The sequence below is a fragment of the Eretmochelys imbricata genome, chromosome 2 (assembly GCF_965152235.1).
Source record: "Eretmochelys imbricata isolate rEreImb1 chromosome 2, rEreImb1.hap1, whole genome shotgun sequence".
Taxonomy (NCBI): domain Eukaryota; kingdom Metazoa; phylum Chordata; order Testudines; family Cheloniidae; genus Eretmochelys; species Eretmochelys imbricata.
In genome coordinates this window covers 212,749,373-212,770,386 of record NC_135573.1, presented here as the reverse complement: position 1 = coordinate 212,770,386, position 21,014 = coordinate 212,749,373, and the positions used below count along the sequence as shown (strand labels likewise).

The 21,014-nt window shown below is 39.8% G+C and overlaps 1 protein-coding gene across 3 annotated transcripts in view; it reads right to left on the bottom strand.

Moving 5' to 3' along the window:
- SNX13 (sorting nexin 13) overlaps positions 1-21,014 on the bottom strand; it is a 159,524-nt gene that overhangs the window by 42,264 nt on the left and 96,246 nt on the right. For all 3 annotated transcript variants that reach the window (XM_077811398.1, XM_077811400.1, XM_077811401.1), the window contains 4 exons: positions 12,908-13,012; positions 10,670-10,802; positions 6,240-6,277; positions 1,062-1,131 (listed from right to left, as the gene is read on the bottom strand). In XM_077811398.1, coding sequence (XP_077667524.1) covers positions 1,062-1,131; positions 6,240-6,277; positions 10,670-10,802; positions 12,908-13,012 — 346 coding nt within the window. The remainder of the gene's footprint in view (positions 1-1,061; positions 1,132-6,239; positions 6,278-10,669; positions 10,803-12,907; positions 13,013-21,014) is intronic.

Below are 21,014 nucleotides of genomic sequence, written 5' to 3'. Positions count from 1 at the left end.
AAAGATATTTTTCTAACTATAGTGGAGCTGGTGTTCTGGTATAATAAAAGGGGAATTTCACTAAAGTCTACATAGGCACACAGAAAAACCTCCCAACTCAATAACCCAATCTAAAGGGCATACAAAAATACACACTTGTCATCTCTGGTTTTAAAGATATCACACTGCAATAGTTTTAGTATCCATATAGTGAAACCGTCAAATGCACTGAGGGAACTGTTGTCTGAAATCATGGCCAAGAAAGAATAAAATACTAAGTTTTCCCAATAGCACCCTGATACCATGCCAAAAATCAAATATTAGTACTGTAATAAGATCAAATGAAGAAACAATGACAATCTTACCACTGTAGCAAAACATGAAGAGAAGATATGATGCATTTGATACCACCAAAGAGCAATCCTATTGAACACCTAAATTTTAATTGTAACAGCAATTAAACTTTCATTAATTTTTGAAGAGCTGATATGAGAGCCATTCTTAACAATTACTGCAGTATAAGATTTAGCCCCTTCTATACCTGTGAAAGTCTGGTTCACTTAATCTTTACAACAAGATTGCTGAAGATGTTATAGTACAGAAGAGAATACTTGAGAACAGGATTTGCTTGACTGAAAAAGAGACAACAACTGCTAGAAGTGGATAAATTAAATTTTAAAATAAATTCAAATTGAGCATAGTAAGGTATTGTGCATTAGTCAAGTGAATTAAAATTAATGGATGGTCATCTAATTATTAGTGGTAGAGAGACTTTCAAATGTATGATATGCTGCACAACTAAGTCTCCTATTTTAGTACATTAGGTGCATTGTCTACAATTACAATATGAATTTGAGGAGGCTCTGGATTACAATGATTTCATCAGCAGCAAACATGAAAACAAATGTTTAAGATACAGAAAGGAAAGAGAAAGCATTAAGATTTAAGGGGGCCTATAATTAGTTCACTAACATTAGAACACTAGAATTAATTAAAATAAAAAATGTATATTAAATGGCGGAAGCTCAAAAACGGCAGGGGAAAAAAGACAAGTCAGCCATCACTACAATAAAATCACTTACCAGTATCTGAAATATATGCATGTAGCTGTGCTGACTCTTCAGCAGAGACGTTTGAAAGGTCATCCAAGGACTGGAAGGGAGAAAAAGATCATAGGTATAATCCCTCTAATAGGAAAGAGATTTTTGCTTATTCACCTATTCATTTAATTTTCAAGCTCTTAATTCACAGTTTTGAATGAAACAGTTTTATAAACATAAATAGAATTAAAATTATAAATATTTCCAGTATCTGATAACTATAATTTCTGTTTTTATGTTAAGCCCCTATTTTAGAAGTTTCACTTCTACTAATTTCTATTAGATCTTCGCTATCTTTAAAAAAAAAATTGATGACCCCCCCACCCCCACGTTTGTCAAACCTTCATCTACTAGCCTTATTCCTCCCCCCAAAAAAAAATTTAACCCAGATTTAGGTTTTCATCTGATTAAGGCTGCGAGTCTCTCATGGAGGCCACGGATTCCGTGACTTTTCGGGACCTCCATAACTTCTGCAGCTTGCCAATGCGCCTGACTCTAGGGCCAGCCATACTGCTGCCAGGGCGAGCTGTACTGCCCCTGCCCCAGCAGCAGCAGGCGCTCCAGAGCCATCACCCACAAACATCAGTGGGCACCCAGAAGCATCCAACTCAGCACCAGCGGGTGCCCGGAACCCCCCAGAACATCCAAGCTTTAGTCATGGATATACAGTACAAATCATGGACAGGTCATGCGGCTGTGAATTTTTGTTCATTGCCCATGACCTGTGACTTTCACTAAAAATACCCATTAAATCTTAGCCTTATATCTGATCTACATGTACGCTCTTTTTATAGAGCATTTGCAAATGCAAAATAATAATATTATGGACATAGTAGATATTGGTATCAAGAATTAATAAGTGTTATATACTGTTGCTTCACATGATTGCATTACTCTCTTTTCTATCAAAATAAGTAAAAAATATTACACAAAAGTTGATGAACTGGATGAAAGAACTGCATCATTTTAATTGAACTAAGAGTAGACAGTTTCAAAAAATTCCTCAGCAAGAGATTTTTGTCCTTATGTCATATATAGGAGTATATTGTCCTCGTCTCCCAGTTCACAACTGGTGCGCCCCAAAAGTGCTCATGTGTATTGGGGTATGGACCCCAAACTGGCCCAGCAAGAGCTGGGTGGAGCCAGATGGATCCAAGCTACTAATTAGGCTGCAAGCCAGGAGCTAATTGAGGAGGAATGGGCTCACTTGGGCAGGAACAGGCAGGGTCTGTAGAAAGCCAGATAGCTAGCAAGAAGGTAGAGATTGGCACCTAGGGAAGGGCAGTTATGCTCTGGAAAGGGGGAAGAGTGTATGAGTCTGCAGGAAAGCAGGCTGCACAGATTCCCTGAGAGGAGGGAGTGGAGAAGCTGGTGAACCCAGAGAAAGGGAGAACCAGTTAAGCAGGAAAAAGCCCAGGGAAACAGCAGCAAGGTCAAAGGCACTTCAGGCCTAGGCTGCATCTTATCAGGTCCCTGGACTAGAACCCAATGTAGAGGGTGGGCCTGGGTTTCCTTACCAGCCACTGGGTAGTGGCTCAGGGCACTGGAGACACCAGATAGATGGTTGATCTGGAAAGACTGTGATTTCCCTAGAAGGGGGAGGAAATCGTGATCTGGCTGGAGGACCAAGCCATGGACCTGAAGCGGCAGCACCAAGCGTGAGAGAGGCCACATACACAGAGAAGACGATGGATGAAGAGACTACTGAGGAGAGCGCAGGACAAGACGGAGCTAACTGTCAGTGTGAACAGCAGGAGGCACCATGAATGGAGAGGGAACCCCATCACACCATGTTTTCAGGATTTTTCTTTAAGAATATATTTTACAGCTATTTGATATTAGTAATTACCCAGTTAATTTATTTGTTCTTGTATAGACTTCTAACGAACTAGATTTGGGGCTGCAAATTATCTGCAAGTGCAAAAAGTGTGGGGACAATTGTGTTCACAAAAAGAGAGAATGGAGCTCTAGACATTTTAAGTTTTAATGTTAATGTATTTTTTAAAAATAGGGAAGACAGAAACAGTACGTTAAAGGTATTTACATGTATTGGTATCCTTGCCTCCTTTGGACATTATGTTCAGATTTTCAAATCCCTAACTAACAAATGTGCACATTAGGTGTACATGTGTATGTGCATATTATTCATCTATACAAACCAATAATCAGTTAAACTTCTGAACAGCTATGTTTGCACAGATATCTAGTTTATGTTCACAACTGTATATGCCTAGCTTTGAAACCTGATTTAGTTCCATTAAGCTAATATTTGTGCAATTTTTATAGGCACAAGAGCATACACTTCTGGAAGAGATATGATGTGAAAAGCCACCACCACCAGTGTAAATTCTATATTATGGACCCATTTAGATAATATCTGTATAACAACTTGAAAAATAGTTATTGTGCACATACTGCAATGGTTCTGTACATCATCTCAAATCATTAGAATATATTTCAATATATCAGGTAAGATTCATCTACAATATAAATCAATTGCAAAAAGTTAAGATACATCAGTATTGTATTTTAAAATTATCTTAAACATAAGATACAAAAATATACTTTGCTCTAACCATCTAGAATCTAAAACAACTGATTTACAAAAATTAGCTCTTAGGCTGAGACTGTCCTCCAAATAAGTCTGAAATACATTTTTAAGATCAAGTTATAAACTGCTAAAAACGTAGTTTTATAATGGAAATGGTAGCAATCACTTAACTAGATTGGCCATGCTGGGAAGTGCATTGATTAATGAAAGTAAACTGAACACATTATGGTTATTCTATGATTACTTACCACAATACGTAAGAAGGTGTAGGGGTGTTGGGTGGGGTTGTTTGGCTTTTTTTGTTGGAGATATTAGGACATTTAAAATTAGAAGTAGTTTTACATAAAAAAAATTTATACAAATTACATTAGCGAAGCACAAATTAATCCAAATGCAAAAAAATATTTGTCACCAGGACAGTTAATGTATTGCCATGAGCTACAAAATATTGCAAGTCAGCGACCTCAGAAGTAACGTTTTTCCTATTCATAGATTGTTCTGTTTTATGTAACTAAGTGACACAAGGGAGCTGTATTATTTGAGTAGGCATATATTCCACGCATGGAGCTCAGCCAGAAAAAAAAAAATCCACTAGTATTCAAACACCTGCACAAGCATTGCAAACCAGAAATAGCATTAAATGTTACAAACCCAGCAAAGTAAACAGTTCCTCCACATATGCAGACCTTTCTTATAATAGTGTATCCCACCATAATAAGTCCTTTACACTCTATGAGCAAATCATTTTTACAATAAGGTTATGAAATGTGGTAATCAAAGAGTAAATGATATTTTAAAAGCTTAATACCAAATGCACATACATGCAGATAATACATAATTGTGTAGCTATCAAGGTTTTATACCTGCTTTAGTTTGGGGTGGCCACTAATTATGGTTGGGGAAGCTATGATTAAGTTATGCAGGTAAGCATAAAGACTAATAAATCCACCATTCCTTACCCCTCATCAAGTATTCAGGATTTCCCAATATTAATAAAGTACCACCACCACCATCATATAGGAAAACTATTGCAGAAATGTTTGATTTATTTTTTTTTTTTAAAGAAAAGGTATAGAAATCATAGTTGTGTGGAAATTTTGTAATCTACACTGTACATGCTACAGTAAGATTACTTCAGCTGAACTATTTTCCTCTAGTTTTTATTTTATGTCTTTGATGGCACTTTATGTATAGCCCATTTCCTTTTAACAGTTGATTAGTCAGTTTCCCCTGTTTTTGTGTGTTTTATATAACAGATAATAATAATAAGAAGAAGAAGAAGAAAATGAAAATATGATTGTAAAACCACAAAAATTGGCATGGGAACTCCAAGATATGTGTAGAACAATAAACTACTCTCAATTCACTTTTTAAAATTGACTAGCTTTCAAGTTAATTGTGGGGACTAGTGTTTGTATCCCTCTGCCTTTAGAGCATGGTAACTAGGTTACAATTAATCACAGTGTAGAGACTCAGAGAATCCCCTAAAGAACTACCTAGAACATTTGCTAGGCATGAAAATGTAATGCCTTCAAATTCAGATTTCACGCCTTTCCGGACTTGAAGTAAGGGCTGAGACCCAGTGTACAAGGTTCCCATCTTTTTGAGAACAGAGAGATGGGCTTCAAAGTCACCACACTTACATACAGAAAGCAGTCACAGGAGCGCAGCTGAATTTTACTTGGGCCTCAGCCAGGTGTAATTTAGGGGGAACACACTGAGAGGAAAAGGAGGAAGCATACTTGGGCAGCCTGATTTTTTTTTTTTTTAATGGCTGTGGATTGAAGCTGTGGAATGTGCTTAGGGATTTCGAATGTTAGAATAAGTCCTGTTGGAAAAAATTAGTGGCAAAAGGGCAGGTCAAGTGCTCAAAAGTGTATGATAAACGAGTTTATCATATGACTATTAGCTTCACATATGTGGGAACACATACAAACTTCATAGCTACAAGTATTTATTAAAAATTACAGAGGAGTCAAATAATTGAACTGGTTCTTTGGTTCTGATTAACTATTTCAAAACTTATTCTAGAAGGAATACTGAAATACTGAAATCTGCAAGATTGATATTTATGTATTTCAAACAATTATTTGTATAACTAATGTAAATCAGAATTTAGAATTTCATTTACAAACTACTAAATTTGTTCAAGCCATATCGTGAAAGCTAATAATCTCTGGCAACCTTACAATTTCATAGGTGCATTATTTTTCAAAAAAATATTCCTTTTAGATTTGCATGGTTTCAAGGTACTCCATCAATTTAAGAGCTATTTCATTTTCACCTAAGCTCATACCTATTTAAGAAATCATTTAGGAATGAATGTACGTTTCTACATAAATTAACATAATTGTAGATGAATGTGTCCCATTTCCATGAGAGACAGAATAATAAATTGTTCATGTTTTAAAACACAGGGAAAGGGCTGAAAAGTAAATCTGTATTCTGTGGATAAATGAACAGTTTTACGTTTGCTTAATCAGTTCAAAAGGAAGGTATGCTTATGTTTTCAGAAAAGCAACTGCAGTAAAATCAAAAACCTCATGTCTACATATTTTAAACTATTTTAGAAGGCTTCTATAACGTTGAAAAAAGCCCAAGGCACTTACCAAATTTATGCTGCTTGTAGGAGACCCATTAAAAGATTCTGCAGGAAAAAAATCAATTTAGAATTCAGAAAATACTTTCTAAACAGTTGCTGCATCTAAGAGTCACGCAATAGAAATAAAATCATCTCAGCTGAAACACAACAAAACATTTAAAAAAATGAATAACTTGTGGCACACACCCAATTCCAAGTGTCTAAGCTCCTAAAGGCTCCAACCACAACATCTAAATGAAAATGCGTGTGCACCTGCAGCTAGAAAAGAACAGAGTATTCATACACTACAGAACAATCTGTGATTTTAGGTTCAGGGTATCACTTTAAGTTGTCTAATTATGGAGGCACCATAGATGCTCAAGCATTAAAAGTGTAGATATGAAAGTGACCTTAAGTTTGACTAAAATCCCTATATATTTTACATTAACTATTGAATTTAGTCTCCATATATAACATACTAACTTTGCTTCGGACAACAGAGCTGCTTTTCTTTGGTCAAATGTTTACTACCTTGCATAAAAAATGTTTTTTGGTCAGTTCCAGTTGAAGAATCGGTCATTAGAATCTCCAAATATTCCATATACCTTCCTAACATACATCAAATCCAGGCCCCCTTTAAAATTTAAACACAGACAGAATCATTCCCTTGTTTGATATAACAATCTGATTTCAAGGAATAGCCAATATTCTGGTGGCTACTACCAGTTCTGCTCAGCAGAGATACTGAAGAGCATAAGAAATGAGATGCTTTTGTGGCACCTACTGGTAGGAGGGCACAGAAGCAATGCTCACTGCTGTTGCCTCGGCTCCAAGAAGCACTAGACAAAAGCATCAGGAGTAGCTCTCGTAATACTGAGAATTTCAAGGGAATTGAAACTGACTGACTATTTCTCTGGTGCCTCTATCTAGGTTTTCATACAGTCCTTGTTACTGTAGTATCAGACCGCCTTGCCAGTATTAATGGACATTATTCTCACAAGAGCACAGTGACATAAGAAGGTATTCCTCTCAATTTGCAGATTGGAAACTGAGGATCAGGGTACCACAGGGTGACTAAGACTAAAGGCTTGATCTCTACAAACAGTTAGCGCATGACAAGTTGTGGTGTAAAAGTACCCTGCGTTAGCCTGCTGCATGCTAATTGTCCATGTGGACCCTGCTACCACACACTAAAAGTTCTGTTTTGAAATGGCAGTAGATCAAATGGCAGCAGGCTATGGGAGATTTACACCACAGCTTATCACACACTAATTGTTTGTGCAGTTAAGCCCTCAGTGACTTGCCCAAGGTCTCAAAAGGAAGTCTGTGGTTGAGCCAGGAACCAAACCTTGGCCTCCCATGTTCCAGTCCAGTTCCCTATGCATTACACCATCATTCTTACAAGGGCAGCACTTAGCAAGGAAACAGGGCTGGGGGGCTGAGCACTTAGGGATAAGGCTATCCTTTAAGTCCCCAATTTTCTTGACCCATTCCTCCCAACCCGCATCCTCCCATACGCTCACAAACCCACGTCAGCTCCCCAGGTACACCATACAACAGCATACAGAGGTACTGGCAGGGGTGGGACTGAGAGGGAAGCTGGGGCTTATAAGGGGAAAAGGAAGATTTGAAGTGGGAGTCTGGGATGGTGATGCAGAGAGAAACTTCGCTCAAATATCCAGTAGTTCCTCAGGACAGGTCTGCACTTACATGTAAGGAGCACAGCTGCATCGCTGTAACACTTCAGTGAAGATGCCACTGTGCCAATAGGAGAGCTTCTCCCATCAGCGTAGTTAATCCACCTCTGCAAGAGGCAGTAGCTATGCTGACAGAAGCTTCTCCCATTGATATAGTGCTGTCTACACTGGGGGTCAGGTCGGTATAATTGGATTGCTCATGGGTGTAGATTTTTCACACCGTTGAGCAACACAGTTATACCAATGTAAGTTTGTAGCGTAGACCTGGCCTCAAAATGCAATTCCTCTTTCCCTTTCCATCCTTTACCTGTCACCCAACACAAAGCACCACTTCCCCCACTTCATACATAAAGCCCAAATTCCCCCATTCCTCACTTACCTGCCATCCCCCTTCCCCCCACACACATCATCACACCCTCTCTATAGCCACCCTTTGACATGCACATTTGTGTTTGGTTATATGTTAGAAGTGCAAGGGATTTTATCATGAACGTGAATAGCCAAATGCACTTGGATCTGGGTGATGTTTGGCTGTTATGGCATGTGTCTGAAAGTTGCATTAACCTGCTATTTACTTCATGTAAAAATTATGTTTGCTTAAAGTTTCTCAGTGTACATCCCACCAACAAAGGATTTTGTTTGGGGCTAGCATACACACAAAGGAAGTCCCATGCTACTGTCTACCTGGAAATGTTAACTCTTCTTTACTTTGTTATTCTTGCCTCATCATACAAGGACAAAAAAATCACCTTGTTTGTACCACGAGAAAGCCATGAATTGAAATATCTGGACAGTCTTAGCAGCAAAAACCAAACATGGAATGTGATTCGATGAATGCCAAAACAATATCAGAACATCAGTAAAGGAAATTTCTGAAATCTATTCATCGTTATAGTTTACAAATAAACAAAGATTTTAAAATAAAGAATTTTATTCTGGAACCATAGAAAAAATATAAACATGGTATTGACCAATTTCTAAATAAAGAGAATAAAATGCTAGCAAAACTGCATTCAATATCAAATTTGGAAATAACAGTTCCTTGTTTATACGGAGACAACACCTTGAACAACGTTCATTCGTGGAGCATTTCAATAATAGAAAGATGTCCACACTGAACGGAATTCTGAGGAAACAAAATTATTAATGGAACAGAGTCACTAATATGAATTGTAAGAACTAGATTGTGAAGCTGGATCAAATAACTAAAACAGATATAATAAACATGCAAACTCGAAATCACAACAATGGGTAGATATAAAGGAGTATGTCAAATAGTTTGGGGATGAAGAAGAAAAGTTGACAGAATACCCTGGATCGTGTTTGACTGACATGACCTTCTCAAAGACAGCAGGGAAAGCCCCATCAACTGAGCTATTTAAAACTGGACAAACATTGGACAATATATTGTAGTGAAAAACTATTTTGGCAGAAGTATAAATGACATCAAACAGGTCTCCAATTTATTCTTCTATAGACATTGCTATAGAACACCACTAGAGGGCAGAAAAGTACACAACAATTACATTTTTCATCTTTAGCTGTTTCTCTACTTTGTGTATATGTATATAAATTTTAGCATCTAGATTGTTTTTTAAAAAAGCCTCCATTATATTGGTAAGGATAAAATGTGATGTAAGTTTATCTATCTTCAAACCCTGTATCATTTTGTATAAGTCATAAGAGAAACACAGGGCTAAATCTGTATAATCTAGAAAAAGACAACTCAGGAAACAGGATCATAGTCTGAGATAAAAATTAAAATAAAATAAAATAAAATAAAATAAAATAAAATAAAATAAAATAGGGAGACATTCCCAGGCCAGATGATACAGAGATGAGGAACAATGGCCTGAAGCTATAAAAACAAAGTTTTTAACTAGTTATTGAATTAAGAGCTTTATTCCTCAATGGAATCTAGCACTTCCTATTTAGAAGTGGCTACAGTAGTGATCATTTTTAAATTTTGAGAGAGCCTTCAGAACATTCCACATCACATGCATTTTCATGACACATTTTATACTCACAAATAAGTGATACACACACAATGAGTGTATAATCATGTGCACAACAGTGTACACACTTTCTTAAAATGAGCCATATTGCTTAATATGTCCGGACATAATGACATCACAATAGAGGTTGATTACATTTGGAAGTGACTTGGCAAACTTCATCACTCTCCTTCACGCAATGCATCTGGAGAAAATCTGAGCTAAAGCCAGATATTTATTTTATCCAGGGCCTCTCGTGGGCAAGCTTTCACTCACCTTTATATAAAATCAGCTAAATCAGGAATCTAAATGTAAAAATCTCAAGCTTCAGTTCATCACAAGGATCACTGATAGCTATTAAATACATACCAGTAACTGGATTACAATTTATCTATAAGTTTGTCATCTGTGACATACTGTATACATTTAATTTAATTTAATAAAATTAATCTAAATACTTTTTAACACCAGTTAATAAAGTTAAATAAAATGTGTAACTCTTTCAGAATTCCACATATAGCAGGAATGCTTGTTTTTCTCTTCCATTCCATCAATTAAAAAACAGGTCCAAGAGAACGAGATCTAACTAGTTCTAAAATCTTGAAGGACATGGTGACCATGTAGAACGGAATGTGGGAAGGCAATACAGCAAACCAATATACATTTATTATTTGAAAAGTCAGACTGAAAATTCTGGTTGCTTGACTGCTTAATATTTACGTGGAAATACAAAGCTAAAAAGGAAAAGTAACAGTTCATGACCTCACCTCCTTCCCCATCATCTGATCCTCTGAAACTAGGATCCTTCAGCATATCCAGTTCAGCTAACATGCGCACATACAGTGCATTTTGTTTGAATGAAGGGTAAAATCTTTCATCCCGCAGCATCAATTCATACACCTTATTGAATTAAAATACCAAGATTAACGCAAGTTTCTAAATACATATTTTTATTAAAATCTACATGACATTGTTTATGTGCACACAACATCTCACACACACTCCCTTTTGGGGGTTTTCTTTAAATCTTGTTACTGTATTATACAAATGTTTTGGTACATGAAGCACAGTTAATAATATACTTTTAAAACAAGGTTTGATATTACTGGTTCTAATAATATTTCCCTTTGAAAGTATAGAGAATATCTGCTCAACCAGACAAAATCTTGTTTACCAGTAAAAAGGTTAAAAAATGTCACCCCCTTTGTTCTATATATATTTTCCCTTGTTAACTGCAGTGCAATTAACTTTTTCACATCTAATATTTTATCAGTATTTCTGGAAGTTATTCATTGCAATAGCAACATCCTTGAAAAAAAAAAATTGCCTAAAAATTTCCTAGCTCAGGCACAAAAATCTAACCAACCCATCCTTACCTTGATGATATTATTAAAGTAGTGGGACTTAAGCACATGTTTAAATGTGGTCCTCAGTAAGGATGCTTTCCTAAACTGGAGCTTTAACACACAGATATCAATATCACCCTAATTATAACAATGCCAAAAAATTACTATCATATGTACAGGTTTCAGAGTAACAGCGGTGTTAGTCTGTATTCGCAAAAAGAAAAGGAGTACTTGTGGCACCTTAGAGACTAACCAATTTATTTGAGCATGAGCTTTTGTGAGCTACAGCTCACTTCATCGGATGCATACTGTGGCATCCAATGAAGTGAGCTGTAGCTCACGAAAGCTCATGCTCAAATAAATTGGTTAGTCTCTAAGGTGCCACAAGTACTCCTTTTCTTTTATCATATGTACATCTTTTTTCTCCACTTGCTTTTAAAACAATGAACCAGTTATGAGGTCTGTGCACTGGAACTGTAAAACAGCATAGGATGACTACTTTGAATCTTAGATACTTTGGAGTGACTCATTTTTTAATGAAAATTGAAGAAAAATTTGATTATTGCCAATAAATTCGGTAGAAGGGCGGGGGAGGGGGAAGGGAATAAAAATTAATATTTTTTGTATTTAAATTAAATTACAGGCTTATTTAATCAAATAAAGGTATTCATAATTAAATTTGATAGCCTACATTAAGACCTAAATTTATTATAATTATTAAAATCATTTAAATTAAACACAAAAATAAATATTAAGCAGTATGTTTGCTGCCCAGTTGTAAAGAAAGTCAAACCCCTGAACAGGTGGGAGTCACTAGTTAAGCACCTGGAACCAGCCTTAAATGAAGGGCTAACCCAGCTTTTGTAGCAATAGTTTCAGGGGTAGAAAGAATATTTTCTTCATGTCAGATTATTCAGCTACTTCAGTTCAATGACTAATCCATTCAAAGTTAAGAAACCAATTGGGATTTGAAAAAGCAGAAATGCTTGTTTTCTTCTTCTTCTTCTTCTTCTATTCTATGAATAAAAAACGAGGTCCAAGAGGATTAAAGCTAACTAGTTCTAAAACCCTGAAGGACACGGTGACCAGACACAATCAGCTCAATTCACTAACTACGGATAATACTTCTTTTAATATATCAGTTTTTGATAAACTTTTATGTATCCAGCATATTTAAGGTAGTTTTATTTAATTCAACAAATTAAAATGCTGTTTGGACAAAAAAAACACAGGAAAAAAAATTAATAAAAACAGATCATTCACCATTTTCTATCAATAAAAAAGTAAAAATTAAGAATTTGAATAAATATAAGTCAAGCTACATAGCTACTTAAATAAATGAGTATAGATATAGTATATCTTCCTGGTTGGTAACAAGTACCACTGAATTTAGTGCAAAGGCTGTATTCAATTGCAAGTCCATATGTTTTAATGGTTACTATAAAGGAGAATCAATGTGGGTTTTTTTTGTTTTTCATCTTAACTAAAAAACACAAATGCAAAACACGATTAACATCAACTATTTAAATCAAGGTTTCCTGCTTGCTGATTTAAATCATTATTAAATTCAGCAATTTAAATCACTTTGATTTAAATCAATCCACCTTGCTGTAATAAGTCTCAATAATTCCTATTAAATAAAGAGTGACCATGTTATACCTTTCTCTGAATGTCATCGAAGATTTCAGGTGTTGGTTCCTCATGGTTCAATGTTTCTGCCAGTTTTGCTACCAAGGAGTCATCAATATTAACTCTTGGAGATGCCTATCACAGAGATCTAAATCAATGTGTGTAGTGTTTAACTTAAAAAAACCAACACCACTCCATTTGAAAAAATTAAACCTCGACCTTAATACAAAATAGGGCTATAAATAAGAAACACAAAGTAATGACTCTGCATCAGTGATTGAAATCAAACCTAAAAATACCCTGTGGCATTTTACTCTTTAATGCATGCATACAGCTGCTATTTAGCTAAAGAGAGTTATATGAATCAAGGGGACCGCTAAGAGAGGAGTTGAGAGGGAGGTCGGTGGGAGGAAGCCATAATATAATTGCTATGGTTAGGAAGGGCTGCATCGCCAGTGCCAGCGCTGCTTCTGTTTCCTCCACCTGCACCTGTATCCTGACAGACAGCCTAACCATGGATGCCTCTACCCAGATCCTGGTGTGGCTTTGCACAGACTATGGCCTGCATTTCCCACTCTCAGAAAGCCAGGCTGGGGGCAACCATCCAGTGTGAAAGGTGCCTGCTGGTGGAATCTCTCAGGAAGCAGGAGAGCTACATTAGGAGGTGACTAGGCTGAGGAGCATTCATACCCATGAGAGTATTCATATGGAGACAGTCAAGGCTGAGCAAGCCATCCAGCTACAAAGGACTGCTTTCACACCACCGGGGGAGGAGGATATGGCTCTGTCTCAGGGAGGACACTGGCAGCTGGTTACCTCTGGCAGCAGGCAGTACTCCACCCCTACTCCGAACCCATCCACCATGGTGACGGAAAACTGTTATGATGCCCTAGCAACAAGCAAAGAGGAATCACCCCCAAAGGCGGAGGAGAAGCCATGTACTCCCGAGGCTGGGAGGATCGCAGCCACCATTCCCAGGAGGAAACGTAGGATAGCACTGGTTGGTGACTCTCTTCTGAGGGGAATGGAGGCACTCATCAGTTGCCCTGACATAGCAGCCCAGGAGACATGCTGCCTGCCATGGGCCCGTATCGGAGATGTACAGAGGGATTGTCAATGATCATCCGGCCCTCTGACTAGAACCCCATGTTACTCATCCATGTGGGCATTAATGATACTGCAAGGTATGACCTTCTGCAGATCAGAAGTGACTAAAGGGGTCTGGGACTAAGGGTGAAGGAGTTGGGAGCACAGGGGTATTCTCTTCGATCCTTCAGGTAAAGGGTAGGGGCCCTGGCAGTGACAGATGAATCCTGGAGGTGAATGCCTGGCAGTGTAGATGGTGTTGCCAGGAGGGCTTTGGCTTCCTCGACCATGAGATGCTGTTCCAGGAAGGACTGCTAAGCAGAGATAGGGTCTGCCTATCAAAGAAGGGGAAGAGCATATCTGGATACAGACTGGCTAACTTAGTGAGGAGGGCTTTAAACTAGGTTTGAAGGGCGCAGGTGACCAAAGCCCACAGATAAGTCAAAAACATGGAGACCTGACAAAAGGGTTGCAATTTGGGGGGAGCATGGGCTGTTATAGCAGGCATAAGGGGGAGCCAAGACAGAACTCGAGGGGGCTGGAGGAGGAAGAGAAATCAAATCAGTATCTGAAAAGTCTGTATACTAATGCGAGAAGTATGGGGAATAAGCAGGAAGAACTCGAAATACCAGTAAATACAACTATGACTGTTGGCATCTGACTTGGTGGGAGAATATGCATGACTGGAATATTGGTATACAAGCGTACAGCTTGCTCAGAAAGGACAGGCAGGGGGAAAAAGGGAGGAGGTGTTGCCTTAGATATCAAAAATGTACACAATCGGACTGAGGTTGACATGGAAAGAGGAGGCAAACTTGTTGAAACTTCTGGGTAAGAATAAAAGGGGCAAAAGCAAGGGTGATGTCATGGTAGGGGTCTACTACAGACCACCTAACCAGGAAGAAGAGGTGAATGAGGTTTTTTTTTAAACTAGCAAAATCATCCAAAGCACAGGACTTGCTGGTGATGGGGGATTTCAAGGACCCAGACATCTGTTGGGAAAAAAAAAAAAAATCACACAGCAGGGCACAGATTATCCAACAAGTTCTTGGAATGTATTGGAGAAAATTATTTATTTCAGGAGGTGGAGAAAGCTACTAGGGGAGAGGCTGTTCTAGATTTGATATTGACAAATAGGAAGGAACTGGTTGAGAATTTGAAACTGGAAGTCAGCTTGGGTGAAAGCAATCATGAAATGGCAGAGTTCATGATTCTAAGCAATGGTAGGAGGGAGAACAGCAAAATAAAGATAATGGATTTCAGGAAGGCAGATGTTAGCAAACTCAGGGAGTTGGTAGGTAAGATCCCATGGAAAGCAAGTTTAAGGGGAAAAACAATTGAAGACAGTTGGCAGTTTTTCCAAAGAGACATTATTAAGGGCACAAGAGCAAATTATCCCACTGTGTAGGAAAACTAAAAAGTATAGCAAGAGACCACCCTGGCTTAACTAGGAGATCTTCAATGATCTAAAACTCAGAAAACTACAAAAAGTGGAAACTGGGTCAAATTACAAAGGATGAATATAAAAAAACAACTCAAGTAAGTAGGGACAAAATTAGAAAGGCCAAGGCACAAAATGAGATTAAACTAGCTAGAGACATAAAGGGTAACAAGAAAACACTCTACAAACATATTAGAAGCAAGAGGAAGACCAAGGACAGGGTAGGCCCATTACTCAATGAGGAGGGGAAAAACAAGAACAGAAAATGTGGAAATGGGAAAGCTGCTTAATAATTCTTTGTTTCAGTTTTCACTATGAAGGTTGGTGGTGACTGGACGGCTAACAAAGTGAATGCCACTGAAAATGAGGTAGGATCAGTGGCTAAAAGAGGGAAACAAGTTAAAAATTATTTAAACAAATTAGATGTCTTCAAGTTGTCAGGGCCTGATGAAATTCATTCTAGAATACTCAAGGAGATGACTGAGGAGATATCTGAACCATTAGCGATTATCTTTGAAAAGTCATAGAAGACAGGAGAGATTCCAGAAGACTGGAAAAGGGGCAAATATAGTGTCAATCTATAAAAAGGGAAATAAGGACAACCCGGGGAATTACAGACCAGTCAGCTTAACTTCTGTACCTGGAAAGATAATGGAGCAAATAATTAAGAAATCTATTTGCAAAAACCTGGAAGATAATAAGGTGATAAGTAACAGTCAAACATGAATTTGTCAAGAACAAATTGTGTCAAACCAACCTGATATCCTTCTTTGACAGGATAACAAGTCTTGTGGATGGGGGGGAAGTAGTAAACGTGGTATATCTTGACTTCAGTAAAGCTTTTGATACGGTCTTCCTAACTGTCTACATAATACTTAGTCCTGCCATGAGTACGGGGACTGGACTAGATGACCTCTTGAAGTCTCTTCCACTCGTATGAGTCTATGATTGTAAGGGGAGAACAGACAGTTCAAATTCCTCTCAATATCTTCATTTGTGTATTGTGAAACTTTCCGAAATATTATCCAGTATTAAATGTGGAGAATGCTTTACCTTTTACAAAAACAGTTTGAAAGTAACACTAAGGCATACTTTTAAAAAAATTTGAAGTACATATTAATTTTCATGTTTTTGAAGTGAATTTGCTATTTGTGAAATATCCCACTTGGAGGATACAGGAAACTGAAGTCTTCTTAATAATTATTGTACAAGATGGTCAACAAGAATATAAATATATCCCATAGAGAAAATGTGTCTCAGAGGAAAGACTAACTGTCTCCAAGTCAATTCAGTCATTGATTCCTACATGGAAGGGTTCTAATAATGACAGAGGTATTTTCTGTGTGTATCCAACCTGGACTACAGCTACCGGTTCATATCTGCCCACCAATTAGCTTCAAAAGGCAACAATTTCTTGTCAACATCAACCTGGCATGTATTGAAAACAAGTAACTTAGAAGTGAAAGACTCATTATATAACTGAACGAAAAAATATGCTGATAAAGAAATATTACAGAACAGATTTGGATAGAAATTTGTTGAAGACATCTTGTGGGACAGCGGGGTGAATTTTATGAGCGCATACGAAGAGTTTACTCATAGAATCACAGGACTGGAAGGGACCCTGAGAGGTCATCTAGCATTCATGGTAGGACTAAGTAATATCTAGACCATTCCTGACTGATGTTTGTCTAACCAGCTGTGATAAATGGGGGGGGAGCGGGGGGGGGCAGCTCCCTTTTATGGACACACAGCCAGCCAGTTAGCTATAAAGTCCCTATTGGTGGCTGTTCTCTGCTTGCTTTACCTGTAAAGGGTTAAAGTCCCTCCAGGTCAAGGAAAAGGAGTGGGCGCCTGACCAAAAGAGCCAATGGGAAGGCTAGAAATTTTTAAAATGGGGAAAAAACTTCCCTTTGTCTGGGTGTTGTGATTCTCCGTAGAGCAGAGATATAGAACTGCTTGTTGAACTCCCTGGCTTTCAAGCACCCAAAAGGAAAAATGTGTCCTTTTAAAATCCTTAGGTCTGTGCTTCTGGTTCAAAATGATCCCACCACTCTGCCACCATGACAAGGCTGATTCCCCACTCTGGCACTTCGAGTGGAGAAGGTGGGGGCCCGCAAGGATTTTAAGAATTAATACTTGCAATTCCAGGCTTGTATTCAACTCCCAAGGTTACAGTTTCTCTCAGACCTTGGCTTGGTAAACGCTGCCATCACCCAAATGCAAAACCCCTTTTGGAACCCAGGAAGACTCACTTGGGAATTCCTTCCTGTGGGGTACCCTAAGCCCTTTCACCATAGTGAAAAGGAACGGGGAACCGCGTCCAATGGGAGCTTCGGGGGAGGTACCGATAGGCAAGTGCAGAGCGTAGAGCTCTCTGCCCCCTCTCCCGCAGGAGCCGCAGGGACGTGGTGCTGGCTGCTTCCCGGAGCAGCCCCAGTGCGCGCCGCTGCCACCCCAGAACCGCTCCAGGTAAGCGGGGCCAGGCCAGAGCCCGAACCCCTCCAGCACCCTACACCCAACTCCCTGCCCTGAGCCCCCTGCAACACCCCTCCTGCACCCCAACCCCCTGCCACACCCCACACCCCTCCTGCTCCCCAGCTCCCTGGTCGGAGCCCCCTGCCACACCCTGCACCCCTCCTGCCCCAACCCCCTGCTGCACCTCGCACCCCTCCCTGCACCACCCCGCCTCCCTGCATGCATCCCAGCTCCCTGCATGCACCCCAACACTCTTCCACTTTGCACCTCAACCCCCTGTCCTGAGCCCTATCCCACACTCTGCACCCCTCCCTGCACCACTGCCCTGAGCTCCCTCCCTCACTGTGCATACCCTCCTGCACCCCAATCCCCTTCCCTGAGCCCCCTCGTATACCCCACACCCCTCCTCTGCCCCAACCCCTTGCCCTGAGCCCCTTCCTGCACACTGCACCCACTCCCACACCCCGCACTCCAACCCCCTGCCCCTGCCCCAGCCCTACATTCATAGCCCTGCAAACAATTTCCCCACCCAGATGTGGCCCTCAGGCCAAAAAGTTTGCCCACCCCTGCTTTAAGGTGAACCCACAAGAAAGCTATTTTGGGTGGTTGATTTTTAGAATTGCTCTTTTAACAATCAAGCAAAAGCCTAAGTTCCAGATGTATTTTTTTCCTTTTTGCTTTTAATAAAATTTACCCTTTTTAAGAACAGGATTGGATTTTTGGTGTCCTAAGAGGTTTGTGTTGTTTAATTAGCTGATGACAACAGCTAACACCCTTTGTTTTCTTTCTCAGCTCTTCCCCGGAGGCGAGGTGAAAGGGCTTGAGGGTACCTCACAGGAAGGAATTCCCAAGTGAGTCTTCCTGAGTTCCAAAAGGGGTTTTGCATTTGGGTGATGGCAGCGTTTACCAAGCCAAGGTCAGAGAGAAGCTGTAACCTTGGGAGTTTAATACAAGCCGGGAGTGGCAAGTATTAATTTTTAAAATCCTTGAGGGTCCCCACCTTCTCCACTCAAAGTGCCAGAGTGGGGAATCAGCCTTGACACCTGCTCTTAAAAATCTCCAATGATGGAGATTCCACAACCTCCCTAGGCAATTTGTCTTCTCTGGACTTTCTCCAATTTCTCCACATCTTTCCTGAAATGTGGGGGCCAGAACTGGATGCAGTGCTCCAGCTGAGGCCTAATCAGCACGGAGTAGAGCGGAAGAATTACTTCTCGTGTCTTGCTTACAACACTCCTGCTAATACAGCCGAGAATGATGTTCACTTTTCTTGCAACAGTGTTACACTGTTCACTCATATTTAGCTTGCGGTCCACTATGATCCCCAGATCCCTTTCCGCAGTACTCCTTCCTAGGCAGTCATTTCCTATTGTGTATGTGTGCAACTGATTGTTCCTTCCTAAGTGGAGCGCTCTGCATTTCATCCTATTTACTTCAGATAATTTCTCCAGATCATTTTGAATGATAACCCTATCCTCCAAAGGACTTTCAACCCCTCTCAGCTTGGTATTGTCCACAAACTTTATAAATCTACTCTCTATGCCATTATCTAAATCATTGATGAAGATATTGAATAGAACCGGACCCGGAACTGATCCCTGTGGGACCACACTCATTATGCCCTTCCAGCATGACTATGAACCACTGTAACTTACCCTCTGGGAATGGTTTTCCAACCAGTTTTGCACCCATCTTATAGTAGCTCCATCTAGTTTACATTTCCCTAGTTTGTTTATGAGAAGGTCATGTGAAACAGTATCAAAGCTTTACTAAAGTTAAGATATACCATGTCTACCGATTCCCCCCATCCACAAGGCTTGTTACCCTGTCAAAGAAAGCTATCAGGTTGGTTTGACACGATTTGTTCTTGACAGATCCATGCTGACTGTTACTTATAACCTTATTGTCTTCTAGATGTTTGCAAATTGATTGCTTAATTATTTGCTCCATTATCTTTCTGGGTACAGAAAGTTAACTGTGCAGTAACTGGTTCTTCAAGATGTGTCCTTCTCCCTCCCTCAGTGGGTGCTCCATATTAGGTGCCCAGGTGCCTGAAGCCCTTGATTGGAGATTTTCTGCTACCAATGTCCATTCAACCCACGCATGCGCTATATACAACCTCATGCCGCGCTCCAAGTGTATATAGGGACTGCGTGGGTGAACCACCCTCAGTTGCTTCTCTATCTGAAGATCCAACAAGAACAGTCCAAAGCAGAGGGGAAATAGGGTGGAGCACCCACAGGGTCAATCATCTTGAAGAACCAGAGTTACAGAGCAAGGACAGTAACCTTTTCTTCTTCAAGTAGAATACCTATGGGTGCTCCATTTCAGGTGACTCCCGAGCTGTATCCTCACAGAATGGGAGGGAGGAAGGGAGGTTTGGAATCAAGTCCAAAACTAAAGATAGTACAACAAAACCAAGTATTACATCAGAACTGATGGCCTGGACCAAGGTATAGTGCAGGGATCGGCAGCCTTCGGCACGTGGCCCATCAGGGAAATCCGCTGGCGGGCTGGGACTGTTTGTTTACCTGCAATGTTTGCAGGTTCGGCCGATCACAGCTCCCACTGGCCATGGTTCACCGTTTCAGGCCAATGGGGCTGCGGAAAGTGGCGGCCAGCACATCCCTCGGCCCACGCCGCTTCCCGCAGCCCCCATTGGCCTGAAACGGTGAACCATGGCCAGTGGGAGCTGCGATCGGCCGAACCTACAGACGCTGCAGGTAAACACACTGTCCCAGCCAACCAGTGGATTTCCCTGATGGGCCGCGTGCCAAAGACTGCTGATCCCTAGTATAGTGTTTAGAAAACGTATGCATTGAAGTCCATGTAGTAGGTCTGCATATCTCAGACATGGAAATGTTTTTGAGTAAGGCTGTGGAAGTTGCTTTTGATCTTTCTGCGATGCAGACAAAATTTAGGAGATTTTTTGGTCCTATCCCAATAAAAGGCCAATGCCCAGCCTACATCTAATGTATGAAGGGACGTCTCCTGCTGAGATTTATGTGGGTTAGGAAAAAAATACTAGTAGATTAATAGACTGGTTAAGATGGAAATCAAACAGCTTAAGTAAGAACTTTGGATAGGTCATAGGGAGACCTTGTCCTTGAAAAATACAAGTGTGCAGTCTGA